Genomic DNA, 16,091 nt, shown 5'->3' on the forward strand with positions numbered 1-16,091 from the left:
TACATAATGGATAATGTACTGCATACGGGACCTTTACATTGAGTGCTGCTTGCAGAATACAGAACGATAGGATTCGGTCGTAGACTAAAGGAGGCGGGACACTTTCTCACTTTCGTCAAACGCCACAATCTACGCTGTGAGTGTTTTTGGAGTTTAGCTTTTAAAAAGCCGTTTCCTTGTAACATTGTATAAGATTCGGAAATTAAATGACGGAGATTCAGCTACACGCTTTTGAGTGGATTGACTTTAAGAGTGTTTTCTTGTTTTCGTGCGTCTTTTTTCTTTTGTATGATTATGTGCGAAATAAAACACCGAAGAACTTTCCTCCTGGGCCATGGTCTCTGCCATTTATTGGCGATATCCATCATATCGACTTAAAGACGATTCATACTGAGTTAGTACAGGTAAGCGCAAAACTATTAAAACATAAAGCCATGGGCTTTTGCAAAGATGCTCTGTTCTCATTTTAACCGAAACTTCACGGAGACATACGACGTTCACATCCTACCCGTGTTATTATCCATTTGCAGTTGACGGACAAATATGGACATGTTTTCAGCATTCGATTTTTTGGGCTGAGGTTTGTTATCCTGAATGGATATAAACTAGTTAAAAAAGTGTATGTAGACCAAGGAGACGACTTTACTGATCGCCCAAGTATCTCCTTGTTCGAGGACCTCTTTGGCGTAAATAAAGGTATGACTCGACAGCTTAACAAATCGACTGTAGACAGCTTTAATGTTTCATTCTGGTGAACTGTTAAGCACATTGTAAACACTAGTCGCATTCATTTAAGTGTTAGTCTTTAGTACATTGCATACTGTAATGTATGAAGCAATTTTATGCATTCCTCAGTGCACAACTTGGGCCATGTCATAAGTATAATGTTAGTTTAGAATAGAAAATAAAGATACTATTTGGATCTTTTATCGAACCTGTTTTGGGATCCTTTTTATTTGGGGTAAATAGGAGTTGTTTTTTCCAATGGATATGCCTGGAAGCAGCAGAGACGGTTTGTTCTGTCTACACTTCGGAATTTGGGACTGGGAAAGAAAAGCTTGGAGCCTTCCATCCATCTGGAATGCCGCTACCTGAAAGAAGCCATGTCAGATGAGCAAGGTGATGCCTCCTAAGATACTGTATGAACTGTTGATTTTTGTTTTTACATCGAAAAACCCAGGTAACTAAAATAAACCTGGTGTGGAGGTTAGGGAACCAGTCTTGTGCCTGGAGAGTTGTGGGTTCGATTCCCAGCTAGGCCATGATTGAGGTTTACTTGAACTTGAACCTGGGTGTCAGGTCTAGTGTGTACCACAGCCCCCTAGTGATCACTAGTGTGTGTTCTCACTGCACAGATGGGTAGATGCGGAAAACAAACCCAGATTGGGGTGTAAGTCACAATTGGTAACTTAACTTCAAATATTATATGACCTTAATCTAAGTCATAAGGATAATTGAATTTATAATACAATAAAGGCTTACAAATGAGATTCTATAAGGTCATGTGTTTGTATAGTTCATAGGAAGCAACCATTTTACAATGTATTAATTTCCTGCTTGACTAATGTTTGTTCTGTCTTGTTTCTAGGGAGACCGTTTGATCCTCAGTGGCTGATGAACAATGCTGTCTCTAATGTGATCTGTGTCCTGGTGTTTGGTGATCGGTTTGAATATAGTGATAGTGAGTTCCAAACCATGCTGAAAGCAATTAATGAGGTTGCTTACCTGGAGACTAGCATCTGGGCTCAGGTACATGGGCACATGGCAGTGTGTGTATGTGATATATACATTGTGTGTTCTTTTTGTTACACATTGTTCCGTTGGTATTGGTGATGTTTGTTTCATGTAATCTTTAGGAATGTTGAGCCAGTGATTCAGTGTTGAGGAATCCATTTCACAAGCCTAACTTGCACTCATATGTTTCTAGGTGTACAACATGTTTCCATGGGTCATGCGTCGACTTCCTGGTCCTCACCAAAAAATCTTCATCTTGTGGAAAAAGGTCATAGACTTTGTCCGTTCCAAGATAACCGAGCACAGAGTGAACTATGACCCCTCAAATCCACGAGACTATATTGACTGCTTCCTCACCGAGATGGCAAAGGTAAGTAGTAATACTCTTCACCAGGTTTTCCAAAACAGATACTGCACCCCCTGGTGCACAGTAGAAATCTCTTTGCCCCCTGTGTGTGGATTCAGGTTTGATTCATTCTGTATCAGACTAAACAATACACGTAGTGATAATTAATGCATTTGGTAACATTCTGTTCATGAGCCTTACTCTAGCAGCCTGGAAGCAGATGACAGGAAGATCAGTTCAAGGCAAATACACATTGAAACTGTAACATGGCAACTCGGGCATGAGTTCAGGAGTAAGGAGACTTTAAACAACGACAAACATGTTTGTCACACTCTGGTTCTGACCACAGTGTGACATAAACACACACAAAAAAGAAACAGAACAGAACAGGAAGATGTAGAACAAAAAAGTAAAGGAAGACCTGGAAACTGCAGAACGCTATGAGAGGTGTTCAGAACTGGACACAACAGTTTACTTGGTAGATCAGAAATGAGTTAAAAACATTTTCTCCAGGCTAAATATGTAAATTATTAATTAAAATCTCTACACAGAGAAAACTGACGTTTCCTGTCATTTTCTGTAGTGGAAAGAAGATGAAGCTGCAGGGTTTGATATGGAAAATCTGAGGTATTGTACTCTGGATCTTTTTTATGCTGGGAGTGAGACCACCTCCACTACCATGTACTGGGGCCTGCTGTACATGATCAAATACCCTGAGATTCAGGGTAAGTGCATGATGAGTTAACATCTGCTCCAACATCTGCTACAGACTTTCACATTCAGTTATGATGCTGTGGCTGATTAACCAACTCTGATTGGCTGGTAGGTGTTAAAAACATTTATTACTCAGCTCTGCAGAATACTCCAGTTCAAACTATTGTTATTCAGGAATAACAAACTGCTGAACTGTGTGTTCAACACCAGCTTTGAGTAAGCATTGTTTTGTAGCTTATTTGTATGTACTAATTTTCTTAATTTTTCATAATTGAATTCTTAGCCAAAATACAGGCAGAGATTGACAGGGTGGTGGGGTCTTCACGCCAACCATCTATGTCAGACAAAGAGAACCTTCCATACACCAACGCTGTTATTCATGAGATTCAGAGGATGGCAAACATCGTTCCACTTAACGTGGCCCGGGCTGCCACAGAAGACACTCAGATAGAAGAGTACTGTATTCCAAAGGTGAGCTCAGAATGATGTATGTGTACGTGCACATCTTTGTAAACAAGATACCTGGTTCTTCATATCCAAAGAGTTCAATACGAGTTCATAATTGTTTGTATTGTTCTGCAGGGCACAATCGTGATTGGCAACCTAACCTCAGTTCTGTTCGATGAGTCAGAATGGGAGACACCTCAGATATTTAACCCAGGTCACTTCCTGGATGATAATGGAAACTTTAGGAACAGGGAGGCCTTCATGCCATTTTCTGCAGGTGCAGTAATTATCACCATTATTCACGTTTACATACAGTGGCCTTTCTTCAGGTACAGTAATAATCACCATTATTCACATGCATATACAGTGGCCTGCAAATGTTTGGGCTCCCCTGGCCACAATTACTGTTACTGTGAACAGTTAAGCAAATTAAAGCCGAAAAGATTTTCACGAACCTTTCAACATTTTAAGCATTACCAGTGTAATATTTTGGTTTTGTACATTTTTAGAGTGCAAAGAGGAAAGGAGTACCTTGCAAAAACATGGGAACCCCAGGACGTTTATCTCTGATAACTTTGACCAAGGTCTCAGGCCATAATTAACCTAATAAGGATATGGCATGTTCATAATCATTGTTTGTTGATACAAATTTTAATGCTTTAAAAACCCAGACTCCTAAAAACAATATCTAAAAAGATGAAATTGAAAAGATGATGACTTCAATAAATCCAAAACGTCAAAACCCACCTCACAATTCTCAAAAGAATGCCTCAAAAGGCACAAGCTGAAGGTTTTACCATGACACTCACAGTCCCCTAATCTGAACATCATTGAAAATGAAAACAACTAACTGAATACACAGGGTGTAAATACACAACACTGACCAGGAACTACACTTGGGACACATGAAGTCAATTATGAGGGGCGGGTTACAAAAGACCAGGTAGGAAAAATGGAATGAAAACAAAAGCATATGGGACATGACAGGCAGATGGGGGCACAGCCAGGTCTGACATTAGGTACTAACACTGCAGAATGCCCATAGTTTTGCCTTGGGCGATTTTCCCTTTTTTGTTGGAAATATAAAACATGAAAATAAAAAAATGACTTTTTCTCACAGTAACTAATTTTGTTCAGGGGTGTTCAAACCTTTGCCTGTCACTGTATGTTGCTGTTCATTATTAACATGTAGATATCTCCAATGTGCACCACAATCTTTCTTAAGCCACACCTTCAAAATACAGTGAAAATCAAGCTAATGTGGTTAATATGGTTAGTTGTTGGTTTAAACAGAGTGAACCCTCAAATCTGATATTTTCACACTGGATTTGGTCCATTTTCATATGAGGTCTTAGATAATGTCACGTGACTCCATTTCATTTCATGATGATTATAAGGTGTGTGGCATTATTTGTTGTATGTTTACAGTCTGTATTGTCACAGAACACACAATTGTCCAATTTCCAGAAGAGGTTTTCTTAGGTCTTTAGTTGCTTTTTAAAATGTGTGTATGTGACGTTTACATCAAGAAGGATTATATCAAGAAGGAACATTTGAAATGCCCTAATGGGGTATTCCACCCACTGCACTGAAGTTTTAACTGTTTTATTTGGGATTTTTGTTGTTTTTCTTTGTTTTTCTCATCCCAGGAAAGAGGGTGTGTCTGGGAGAGCACCTGGCCCGAATGGAGCTCTTCCTGTTCTTCACGTCTCTCTTTCAGCACTTCACTTTTTCACCTCCCGAGGGGGTCGAGCCCAAACTGGAGTTCAGATCAGGTGCTACACTCTGCCCTCATCCATACCAACTCTGTGCTGTCCCCCGCTGAGATACTGTACTTACATGCATATACACAAGAAAGTACATCTCTTATCCACATTTTCTTATTTTTGATGTTTTGCATAGAGCTAGTATGCTATAACTAATAATTATGGTTCAAGCATCTAGTGTAGGAACCCTATGTAATTGTTAGAATTTTTTCTTACTACTGTTCAGGCATGTAGCAGGTATGTAGTTGGGAGGTTAAAGACATTTTAATGTGTTTTAATTTATCCCCTCAAAGTCCAGCAGGTGAGTTTTTATTGACATTATTGATTTTATGACTTTGTTGATTCTTGAATATTAAGGTGAACAACGTGTTATTGCTTGGGGACTTTAATTTGCATATTGATGATGAAATAGACTGTGTAGCTACTGAATTATGTAGTTACTGAATTTTAAAGGTCAGGTCTAGGGTTATAAAGAATAAAGCTCCATGTGTGACTGATGAGGTTCACGGAAGACAGAAGTGTCGTAGGTCAGAGAGATTATGGAAAGCTACTGGGTTACAAGTGCATCGCCTGTACCTTAAACGTCTTAATTTTTCTTTTAATGCTTTAGTAAAGGAAGGTCTGCTTACTTTAATTTTACTGTTTAAAGGAAATCCTAAGATTTTATTTCTTCACCCAGATTTAGCTTTAGTGCCATTATTGTTTTTCTTGTAATGTTGCCTTTGGGGCAGATTATTAATAATTTTAATATTCCTTATTATTGCTGATGACATTCAACTTTACTTTTCATTTAAACGTAGTGAGGTGCATAGATTATTTTTATTTAGGGTTGTAGTATTAAAGCTATCAGAGAATTGACATCAAATAACTTAACAGCTATATGCCAATAAATCTGAGTTCATGGTTGTTGCTCCTGAAAAGGTATAATGTTACTCCAATGATTAAACAACATCTTTTGGATTATTTTCCCAGCTGTTCACTCTGCATAATCTGGGTATATTTACCCAGATTTTACCAATATTTCTTTGACACCCATGTTATCTTGTTTTTCCACTTAAGGAATATTAGTAATGAGAAGCCTGTAGTTTAAAAGGCAGAGCTAGATGCTTATACATACGTTTATTCCATCTCGTTTTGATTATTAGTAGTAGTAGTATTGCAATGTTCAATAAACTCTCTTCAAAATGTCTGTTTGTGATCCATTGCGGGTGATTCAGAATGCTCTAGTGAGATTACTGACCAGGTCAAATAGACGACCCCATAGTTCTGTATAAAGGTGCTGTATAAATAAATTTTACTTTACATAGTGCGGAAACCCTATTGTAATTGTTGGTTTTTCTTCTTCTTCTCCTTATTAAAATGCATTGTGCATCCCACACCATAAGGCCTACAGTAGTCCGTTTGCAGTACTGCATTGCACAGTACTGCATGTACAGAGGTCCATATTTGCCTGGTATTGATGATGCTATAGCACATCATTTTATGTTTTGGTCCCACACTAAGTCCTAGAATCAAATTGCAGTGCATTCCTTGGCTCAAGTAAAACAAATAAGCCTCTTGGACCTGTAACCACTTAATATTTTGCAAATTTGCATAATATGTGAAACCTACTTTTGTGCATTAGACATCTGATCATCAGAGTCTTGGTGTCAAACTATTCACAAGAATATATTTACATATAGTCTGGCTGTCACATGTCAATCAATAGATGAGAGGTGGGGCTTACTTCAGCAGCTATATCTCAGCAATGCTTGCATCAATCTTCATGAAACTTGATAGATTCATAGATGATATGACTGAGATGACATGTCAGTGCTGGGCAATATTGTCCAATAGGGGGCACTATAACATGGAATAAACTATCTTATCAACCACTGGAGCATTATAGGGTCAGGTTCTATCAGGACACTCAAAATCACTCACAAACACACATACACAGCCTCAGCAAGAAACAGACTCCAGACAGAAGGGGATGGTCTGTAAAGTGAATACTGTTGCACTCCTGCCACTAATGAGAAGACTCCATCCCACAGTGTACATGAACACAGTTCCCCTGAAGATTTAATAAAGATTTAAAACGATTTTATTAAAGAAATCTAAACAGTAAAAGAGCATACAAAATTCAAACATCCTTAAATATTCAGGCAAGGTCATTTGTATAGCACATTTCATTCATACATGGTAGCAATTCAAAGTGTTTTACATAAATATAGGAGTGTGACTGGCACTGATGGAGTGTTGGGGAGTGTGAGTGAGTGTTAAGAGTGCACTCAAAGCCAATGATGTAGTGGTAACAACTCAAAATGTTTAGATAACGCAGCACAGAGGTGTCAATGCAGGTATTGGTGATGGGCAAACAAGGAACAAGTGTGTGAAATAACTAACAATGAGGTGATTGGGAATGTGTTAATTAAATACAAAAAAATAATTAGGGTAGATGACTAGCATATGACCAACACATGTCCAAACAGTGCTGTTTTTAGATTAACACAAAGCACCACCTTGACAACTTTTTTTTGTCTAATTGTATGTAAAACAGCATTTTGCTGATTTACACAGCACTCATGTCCTTATATTGGACTGCACAGCTTGATTGAGCAGTTTGGCCTTAACCAAAACCCAGGGTACAGTGGTTCAGTAAATACAGTCTGGACTTTGTGGAGAAGCGTCATTTTATCAGTGACGCTGTAGAAGGACAAGGTACCTGCCTTGTGGTTCACATACACGCCTATCTTATGTGACCCTGACCAACAGAATATACGCTTATTATCATGAATGAAATAACAACCATCAGGAGTACACTGTAATGCCCAGGACTGCTTGTTATATCCAAATTTACAAAGCAAAGAAACTCCCTTTCTCATGATTCCTTTATATGAGACAGCTACAGAGCTGATATCTTTCCCCCTCCACTCCACCTCAAAATAACTTCGTCTTGACACAGCTTCTTGACACAACACCTGGCAGTAGTAGCCAAACCTCTCAGGCAGGTCTGGATACTGCTGGGCTTTCTGCTTTCTTTCCACTGCACTGTTTTCCTCAGAGAGATACAGATACTCATTTGCAGTGCTGGGATCCAGGGACAGTTTACAGATATCTAATTTAGAAAAACAAAAGGTTAAATCTGTCTTATACATATGATTCAGACGAATGGTCATTCAAAAATGTTTACTCCAAGTGACTCTCCTTAGAGCTGAAGAACATTCAAAGAGAAAGATACTTACACTGTAAGAAGTCCTCTCGACATGTTGGTTCTGGCTCTGAAATGACTTCACTGTAAGAAACTATGGACAAATTTCATAGCAGGTAATTATCAAAAATGTGTTATTTCTTTGTCATTCAACAATACTCTGTTGTTTGATATTCAGTGTGCAGTTCAGACAACACTCACAGACTTCCGTTATTTGGCTGATGAGGTCTAAAATACACATTAAATGAGAATAATTAATAGTGTAAAAATTAATATGTATCCACAAATGTATCATTGTTTTAGGGTTGCGGAATTACGCTAATGTGGAGTATCATTTTTGTGGCTCACTCATGCACTTCAGATGTGACTTACGTGTGTTTGATATTTTTTCCAGTGATGTGCTGAAGCTGTCATCCAGTGAGTCTTTGATCTCAGACAGTATTTTGTCAATATCATCAAAAGCGAACTGTGTGTTTATAGAACCAGTTGGCTTCTCTTCAGTTTGGAGAAAGGCAGAGAGAGACTGGAAAGACTGTGGAGATGATGGAAACAATGTAAACTGAAACCAAGTAGGAGAGCCATCAAATGGGGGATAGATGAGCCAGTCAGGCACTGCACCACTGCACATCATCAGAAGTTTAAATCAGTATACCTGGAGGAAAGGGATGTGATCTTCTGTGAGCGAAAGCTGCTCTACCTCAGCGAGTCTCCTCTTAAGATCAGCGATCTCCTGCTCCCGTTTCTCCAGGAGTCCTTCAGCTCGACTCACTTCAACCTTCTCCTGACCTCTGATCATCTCAGTCACCTGAAGGCACTTTTTCTGGATGGAGTTAATCGTTTCCTTACAGATCCTCTCCGTGACCTCCACTGCCGCTTGTGCAGAATACTGACAGGAAGATGGAACATTTTAGAGTGTTAACTTTACACTCCTTGAGTTGAGCAGGTTCTGTTAATGATTCTGTGGATGTGGTTGGACACAGTTCATGTTCTTACCTTGAAAGACTCCACTGCCTTCATCAGCTCCTTTAGTGTTTCCTCATTATTCTCGAGTTTCTTCTTGGATTTCATCTGCAGTTCTGTCAAGAGTTTCTGTTGAAAAAAATAGCCGTACACCATGAACAGCTTGATCTCTTTGGTAATGAGGTACGTTTGCTCACTTTTGCTTACTATGTGGAAGGTCAGAGGTTGAAATAAAGTGTTTGTTTTTAAGGGGTGTGTGTGAGAGAGGCAGAGAGAGAAAGCTGAGTTTGCTAGTGAACCCAGTTTTAACATAGTACTATCTGCTTAAACAAAGTGTATTGTTGGGAATCCTACCTCAAGCCCATCTAGGTAAAGAAACTCTTGTCTTATTTATCGGTATTTAATATTCCTTCAAGTCAAGATTTGTGCAAGTCATATTGTGCATGCCATGCCACATGCTAAACTAGATTATAGCACCTAGTGTAATCTTAGTCTTTACACTCATTGCATCTTGAGTAGCCCTTTATTGTCTGTGCACATCGTCAGTACAAGGCAACAAGATACATTAGTCTGGAGCCTCGGTGTAAAAGCATCGCGATTCCAGTTCGACCGCTGTGTCGAAACACGCAGCCATTCACAGATGGAGGGGGAGAGATAGAGAGAAGGAGGAAGACATTAGGAAGGGAACAAAAAAATATGGTCTCTGGACAGGACAACAGTCTGCATAAAATCCCCATAGCACAGATGAGCATTGTTGGTGGCACAGACAATCAAGCAGTGAGAGGCATGTTCATCCAGAGGGGAGGGGGGCAGAAATTTGTCTAGTTCAGTTTTTGTGTCAAAGTTCGCGATGGAAAGTGAGAGCCATCCTCTGACAGGAGCAGGTAACCAAGATGATGACCTTCAGGGTCGTCTTGCCTTACTTAAACTATTTATCAAAGCTCAGTCATAGATTTACTTTCAGGTAAGCTATCAGTATACTAATATTAGTATACTTCATATATTACTTAAACTATTGGTGTATAAAGTAATAAAAATATTGAGCTTTTGTAAGATTAAGCAGGTAATGTAATAACATGCAATCACATTTCCAGAATACTATTTTAGACTCCTACCTTCTTCTCAATGCTTTCGTCCTGAGCTGACACAACATCATGTGATTTGTGTTCGTCCATCACACACTGATAGCAAATTCCTCTCTGGTCAGTGCGGCAGAAAACCTCAAGGAGTTTGTCATGTTGTAAACAGAGTTTGTCCTGTAGGTTTCTCGCGGCCTTTACGAGTTTGTGCTTCCTGAAGGCAGCAGCTTCGTGGTGAGGCAGGACGTGCGTGTCGCAGTACGAAGCCAGACACGTCAGGCAGGACTTCACAGCTCTCTTCTTCTCACCTATGCACGAGTCGCACTCCACATCTTGAACTCCTTGAAAGGAGGGAGACAGCTCTGTAGATAGTGAACAATCTATTTTTTTCAGCTTCTCTACCACATCACTCATAATGTTGTTCCTCCGCAGCACGGGTCGTTGTACGAAGGTCTCTCGGCACTGGGGGCAGCTGTAGACTCCCTTTTGCTCATTCTGATCCCAGAAGCCATTAATACACACCTTGCAAAAACTGTGTCCACAATGCATAGTCACTGGGTCCTTTAGAAGGTCCAGACAGATTGAACAACTGAACTGGTTCTGATCTATTGAAATACTGGCTTCTGCCATTTTACTTACAGACTGAGGGAAAATAACGCAGAGCGTTAGTTTCGTTTCACTCGTAATAAGCAGTAGGCGTCACCCTTTAATGAAGGAAGAGGGCCTGTTCAGTTTCCTTGTCCAGAAATGATCCAATAGTAAGGGAGGCTAATTCTGTCGTAAGCGGGCGATGGACATTTGACGTAAGCAATATTAAATAGTGTCTAGGTGTGTCGCTGCATTTACAGAATTTGACAAACGCCCTTATTCAGAACATGCATGTATTATCAACAAAACAGCATGCCTGAGAATGTCCTGAGAACTGAAATCTGTTAAGGTTTCTGAAATCGTCTCTAGACGTAGATTCAGGGTTCATAGACAGGATTATAAATTTGTTAATCCCTCAGAGATCCGTAGCCAGCGCCGGAGAGCAGATTCACAACACACGGGTGTTAGGTTCTAAAGTTTAATCTTAACACAACCGTGTAAGAATAAGTATGACACTTTTGACAATAGGCAGACAATAAGCAATTTTGATTAATACTGTAATGCTAGTCAACATATAAAATAATTAAAATAAGCACGATTAATATTGTAATTGCTAGTCAAAATATAAAAGGATTAAAATAAGCTGTTTGATTATAATACATGAGATTACAAAAGCATTGTGGTTAAATATAATGCTAAGGTATTTTAACATATTATTTTCCAACAATATGTACGATTGATGTTCTCCTTATCAGGAGACTGGATGTAGGGTTAAGTAGGGTTAATGAAAATGTACGAGAGAGACAGAAAGGTGGAGAGTGATTCTAAGTGAGGAGCAGACCCACAGATAAGGGAATGAACAACAAGTCCGAGTGTTTTGACTGAGGGTCACAGACAGTAAATCACACATTCCATTACAAAACCTACTATAATGAGTGATCTAAAAGGACCAAGAGTGGATTACAAACCAGAAAAAAAACACCAAACACCAAATTTTGCAACTACTTGAAATAAAAATGTAGGCTATTTAAAAACTGAACTAGCAAAAATAATTATTATTTGCAGTCAGCCATTAAAACAGGAATTCCATTTGAATTGAATCAGGGGCGATTTTAGGATCTGGTCTTTAGGGGTGCCCAGCCCCCAGTGCTCACAGAGGCACAATACCAAAGTATTGCGCAGGTGCAGAGCAAGTTTTTTGCATAATATAATATTTAAAAAATGTGTTGAGCCAGGGGGTGCTGAGCAACCTCACGGTGGTGCTCTAGCACCACTAAAAATACCCTAGCCTCGCCCCTGAATTGAATAATGGTATTAGAATGGTCAGTTATAATGATACATTTTTCTGTACAGATCAGGCCATGTCTAATTCCCAATATATCTAACAGATAATGTCATTATGTTCATCCACCTCTTTTAGTACCTTCTACCTCTTACTTGTGGCTTGCGTAGTTTCAACTCGGACCATGAATCAACATAAAAACCAGGATACAAAGGCTTACTAAATGTAGTGTGAACTTTGTGCAAAAAGGTTGATGTTTTGTTAGAAATACCATAAAAGGCCAACAGTCCTGCTTCATAATCCAAATAGACGCCTATACAGTCACAGCTGGGACCAGGTATAATTGTCTCATTGCCAGCATGTTTGAAGCCAAAACTGGAATTGTAGCATCTCAAAGCCCATGATTCCTCGTTGTTTCCAAAGCCACTCTCACTGATGGAGCCCTTCCTGTCCATCGTATCATATGCCACAGCAACAGCGATTCCACCCCCTCCACTCCACTCGACCTCCCAGTAAGCACGACTGGACAAACTCTCGTTGCACAGGACTTGTCTGCACTGGGAAAACCTGTCCCCCCACCTGTCTCCTCTGCTAATACAGACGTTACTCCATTTCACCTTTGTATACTCCTCAAGCAATTCATGATGTCTGAAAGCTGTGAACGTGTTCAGCGTAAGCTCCTTGTGATCTGCCCAAATTGAGAATATGCAAGTTGGAAATTAAAATTGAAAAAGAAAAGGCAGTAACAAAATGGTTAGAAATGTTTACGTTTCTAGAAATGTTTTGAATGAGTGATCAAGGTTATATGCGATGCCTTTACTTAGTCATATATACATATGTATAGTACAATGATATGCTTCTCATTATATTTCCCAGCACCCTGTATTTGTACAGCACCCTGGAGCCAAGAAGGTTAGGAGCCTTGCTCATAGGGCTGACAGTGTCTGTACAGCAGAGCCATGACTCAAACCTACAGCCTTCTGAGAGATGGCACAATGTTCACTGCACATACTTACACATGAGCATGCCATCTCTGGTCTTGGCCTCAAGAAATACACCATCAACTAAGGGGAGAATATATGTGAAATATATTAGTTTGAGTAGGTTATTTAGTCAATCACAGGCAGGGTGTATGTTATCCTCCACTCCCAGTTTACCTTCTCTACATATTTCGTTCATTTGCTGCTCACAGCAATCGATCACATTTTTCTTTAGTAGTTCTACTGAATATTTCAGGGATCCAAACGATGGGTTGTGACTGATCGACACAGTAGGAGCCGACTGCCTGTCAGCCAGAGATAAGAGACTCTATGTGGAGAAACAGTACAAGGAGAAACCCAGGAACAAATAATTAAAATGTGAATGGTTGTCAGATATTTTGGTTTCTTTCTTTGTGCCAAAGATGATTATAACAAAGCTCCAACAAAGGTGTCCAACTAATTGCATTTAAATTGAACGAGTGAATAAATGAATGAATGAATGAACGAATGAATTAATGTTAAATTTATATAGTGCCTTTCAAGATCAAGGTCATTTGCTGTCCCAGATTGCTCACTCATCCCCTGATGACCCACCTGCAGAAGGTCAATGTGATCCTCAGTGTTTGGAAGCTGGTCCAGTTCAGTGTCTCTCCTCCGCAAGTCAGCCAGCTCTTCCACCACCTGCTCTGTTAAGTCCAGCACACGAGCAGTTTCAGCTTGCTCCTGATCTCGGATCCGCTGGGTAATAGAGCAGGTCTGCTTGACATATTCCACCAGCTTAGCAAACAACTCCTCACTCTCCGCCACTGCTATCTGCGCAGAACTCTGTTGAGAGGCACATGTTCATGTTGCAAAGCACAGATATTACACAATTAAATGTCATTTTCAAAATGCATCCACAGCCATCTTTCAAGGAAATAGAAATCAAGTACATAGATAAAACAAGTGATTAAAAGAAAGCACATAATTAAAAGTAAAATAATTTAAAATGAGCAATACATTTGTTTTATATAAGTACAGTAAAAGCAGAAGAAATGAGCCACAATATAGATGCAAAATGGTCTGGATTCTGGATTTGAAAAACAGTTTAACTGGTCACAATGTCTTCAACAAAAAAAGATTTTTCATGGTACATTTATACACGTTACCTTGTATAAGGACTTATGTTGATCTGAGATAAGTGTCCATTCACTGTGTATGATTGCTCGTATCTTTGTTTCAAACAATGAGTTAAGATTCATACAATTCTATTGCATGGATCACCAACAAGGAGGTATCAGTCAGTGAATGTTCTCCATGGATCTGGGTGAGAAACCCTATTTTATTCATACCTTTAATGGCTCCACAACTCCCCTCAGAACCTGTAGCTCACTCTCTCTCTTCTGGATTTGCTGCTGGAAACTTGCTTTCAGTTGCACCTGTTTAGAAAATATGTATACAATGATGAAACATGATGCTTCTTCATAAACAGAATTTGTGCAATAATTACTTTCTTTCCAAAATATCTTTCACCTTTTTTTCATTTTTTCCTGCTTCTGTCGAAATGATATCATGACCTTTGTGGTTGTCAGTCACACACGTCAAACACACACATTCCTGATCGGTGCGACAGAAAGCCTCTAGCAGTTTGCCGTGTTTACCACAGGTCTTCTCTTCTATGTTGAGGGCATCTACTACCTTATGCCTCTTCCCTGGGTTGAGCTCCTCGTGCTGTTCAAAGTGGGCCTGACAGTACGAGTCCAGACATACCAGACAGGACTTTTCTGCTTTCCGCTTGCTCCCTACACAGCTCCCACACACCACTTCCCCAGGTCCTGGGGAACATTCCTCGGACTCGGCTGTTTTGGGGAGCTCAGAGCGCTTCAGTTTCCCAACCATGTCAGCCAAAATGGTGTTTCTGCCCAGGACTGGTCTTGGGGTGAACATCTGTCTGCAGTAAGGGCACCTGCAGTCTCCATCATCAACGCCTTGATCCCAGCAGGTTGTAATACAAGTCATACAAAAACTGTGTCCACAGGGTATAGTCACCGGATCTTGCATGAGCTCCAGGCAGATTTGGCAGCAGAAATTGACGTGATCTACTGAAATACAGGCGCTGTCCTCCTCCATTTTACTGCACTGAATTTCCCAGGAAGTTGTTAGAGCCTTGTTTAGAGTTTAAGTTTCGTTTTTCTTCTACTGAACAGTGGGCGTGGCAACCCGCTTATGTGGTCAGCATAGTTGACAGGTTCGCGGTTTTCACGCCAAATTGGGCTTGTTTGAAAATCCAGTCACGGGTAAAAATTCTGGGGTCGCGGGGTGCGGTTTTTGGGCTACTTTTGAGTTGGGCTACCGCGGGAGTTACACAAATCAACACTAAGAATCGATCGCGATATAATACTTAATTTGTCTCCATATTACACACTATAAACAAGATGTTGAAGTTTATGCTTTTGTTCATTCATCATTCAAACTACAATTAATTTTTCTCATGTTTAATTATTCGAAATTAATCGCATTTCAATATTTATTACAAAGCTTTAATTAATTCGAAAAATTTTTTTTATCGCGTCCCACCCCTAATTTATATTTAGCACAATCTCCATTTCAAGAATGGCAGATTGATTTTACACACATGCCTAAGCGAGGCCCATACAAGTATCTCCTGGTCATGGTGGATAAGTTCTCCAGATGGATTGAAGCATTCCCATGCACCAAGGAAAATGCACAAACTGTGGTTACTAAACTACAACAAGAAATCATTCCTAGATATGGCATTCCTTTGGGAATAGACTCTGATAAAGGAACTCCCTTTACTTCCAAAGTAACTCAGCTCTTAGCGAAGGAGCTCCAAATTAAATGGGCATTTCATATCCCATACCACCCTCAGTCGTCCGGAATGGTAGAGAGAACTAATCGAACCATAAAAAATAAATTAAGGAAGGCAATGCAAAACTGCAACACTCAGGACTGGGTAAAAATCCTTCCCATAGTGCTGGCCGAAATTCGAATGACCGGTGTAAAAT

At 39.8% G+C, this 16,091-nt stretch overlaps 3 protein-coding genes across 3 annotated transcripts; 1 reads left to right on the plus strand and 2 right to left on the minus strand.

Moving 5' to 3' along the window:
- Positions 1 to 99: 99 nt before the first annotated feature.
- On the plus strand, positions 100 to 6,322 carry LOC143523039 (cytochrome P450 2J4-like). The gene is made up of 9 exons (XM_077017165.1): positions 100 to 404; positions 531 to 696; positions 970 to 1,119; positions 1,589 to 1,749; positions 1,928 to 2,104; positions 2,664 to 2,805; positions 3,078 to 3,265; positions 3,377 to 3,518; positions 4,891 to 6,322. Exons 1-9 carry the CDS (start codon positions 207 to 209, stop codon positions 5,064 to 5,066), a joined length of 1,500 nt encoding a protein of 499 aa, XP_076873280.1. The 5' UTR covers positions 100 to 206; the 3' UTR covers positions 5,067 to 6,322.
- A 737-nt stretch (positions 6,323 to 7,059) lies between these two features.
- LOC143523030 (tripartite motif-containing protein 16-like) lies at positions 7,060 to 10,997 on the minus strand. The gene is made up of 7 exons (XM_077017154.1): positions 10,273 to 10,997; positions 9,191 to 9,286; positions 8,850 to 9,083; positions 8,570 to 8,729; positions 8,399 to 8,425; positions 8,232 to 8,291; positions 7,060 to 8,104 (listed from the first exon to the last, which is right to left on the minus strand). The coding sequence occupies exons 1-7, from the start codon at positions 10,864 to 10,866 to the stop codon at positions 7,578 to 7,580; spliced, it is 1,698 nt and encodes a 565-aa protein (XP_076873269.1). The 5' UTR covers positions 10,867 to 10,997; the 3' UTR covers positions 7,060 to 7,577.
- A 342-nt stretch (positions 10,998 to 11,339) lies between these two features.
- On the minus strand, positions 11,340 to 15,219 carry LOC143523034 (tripartite motif-containing protein 16-like). Its single transcript, XM_077017158.1, has 6 exons — positions 14,599 to 15,219; positions 14,418 to 14,504; positions 13,681 to 13,911; positions 13,264 to 13,414; positions 13,123 to 13,170; positions 11,340 to 12,794 (listed from the first exon to the last, which is right to left on the minus strand). The coding sequence occupies exons 1-6, from the start codon at positions 15,193 to 15,195 to the stop codon at positions 12,241 to 12,243; spliced, it is 1,668 nt and encodes a 555-aa protein (XP_076873273.1). The 5' UTR covers positions 15,196 to 15,219; the 3' UTR covers positions 11,340 to 12,240.
- Positions 15,220 to 16,091: the final 872 nt, after the last annotated feature.

This window comes from Brachyhypopomus gauderio, chromosome 9, assembly GCF_052324685.1.
Source record: "Brachyhypopomus gauderio isolate BG-103 chromosome 9, BGAUD_0.2, whole genome shotgun sequence".
Classification (NCBI taxonomy): domain Eukaryota; kingdom Metazoa; phylum Chordata; class Actinopteri; order Gymnotiformes; family Hypopomidae; genus Brachyhypopomus; species Brachyhypopomus gauderio.

Coding starts and splice junctions, on each gene's coding strand:
- LOC143523039 (XM_077017165.1), top strand. CDS start 207: ATGACGGAGATTCAGCTACACGCTTTTGAGTGGATTGACTTTAAGAGT. Junction 1,120..1,588: donor AGCCATGTCAGATGAGCAAG/GTGATGCCTCCT, acceptor TCTTGTTTCTAG/GGAGACCGTTTGATCCTCAG. Junction 3,266..3,376: donor AAGAGTACTGTATTCCAAAG/GTGAGCTCAGAA, acceptor ATTGTTCTGCAG/GGCACAATCGTGATTGGCAA.
- LOC143523030 (XM_077017154.1), bottom strand. CDS start 10,866: ATGGCAGAAGCCAGTATTTCAATAGATCAGAACCAGTTCAGTTGTTCA. Junction 8,426..8,569: donor GGAAAAAATATCAAACACAC/GTAAGTCACATC, acceptor TGTGTATTTTAG/ACCTCATCAGCCAAATAACG. Junction 8,292..8,398: donor CAGCCAAATAACGGAAGTCT/GTGAGTGTTGTC, acceptor ATTTGTCCATAG/TTTCTTACAGTGAAGTCATT.
- LOC143523034 (XM_077017158.1), bottom strand. CDS start 15,195: ATGGAGGAGGACAGCGCCTGTATTTCAGTAGATCACGTCAATTTCTGC. Junction 13,912..14,417: donor GAGTTGTGGAGCCATTAAAG/GTATGAATAAAA, acceptor GCCTCTCAACAG/AGTTCTGCGCAGATAGCAGT. Junction 12,795..13,122: donor CAGAGATGGCATGCTCATGT/GTAAGTATGTGC, acceptor CAATTTGGGCAG/ATCACAAGGAGCTTACGCTG.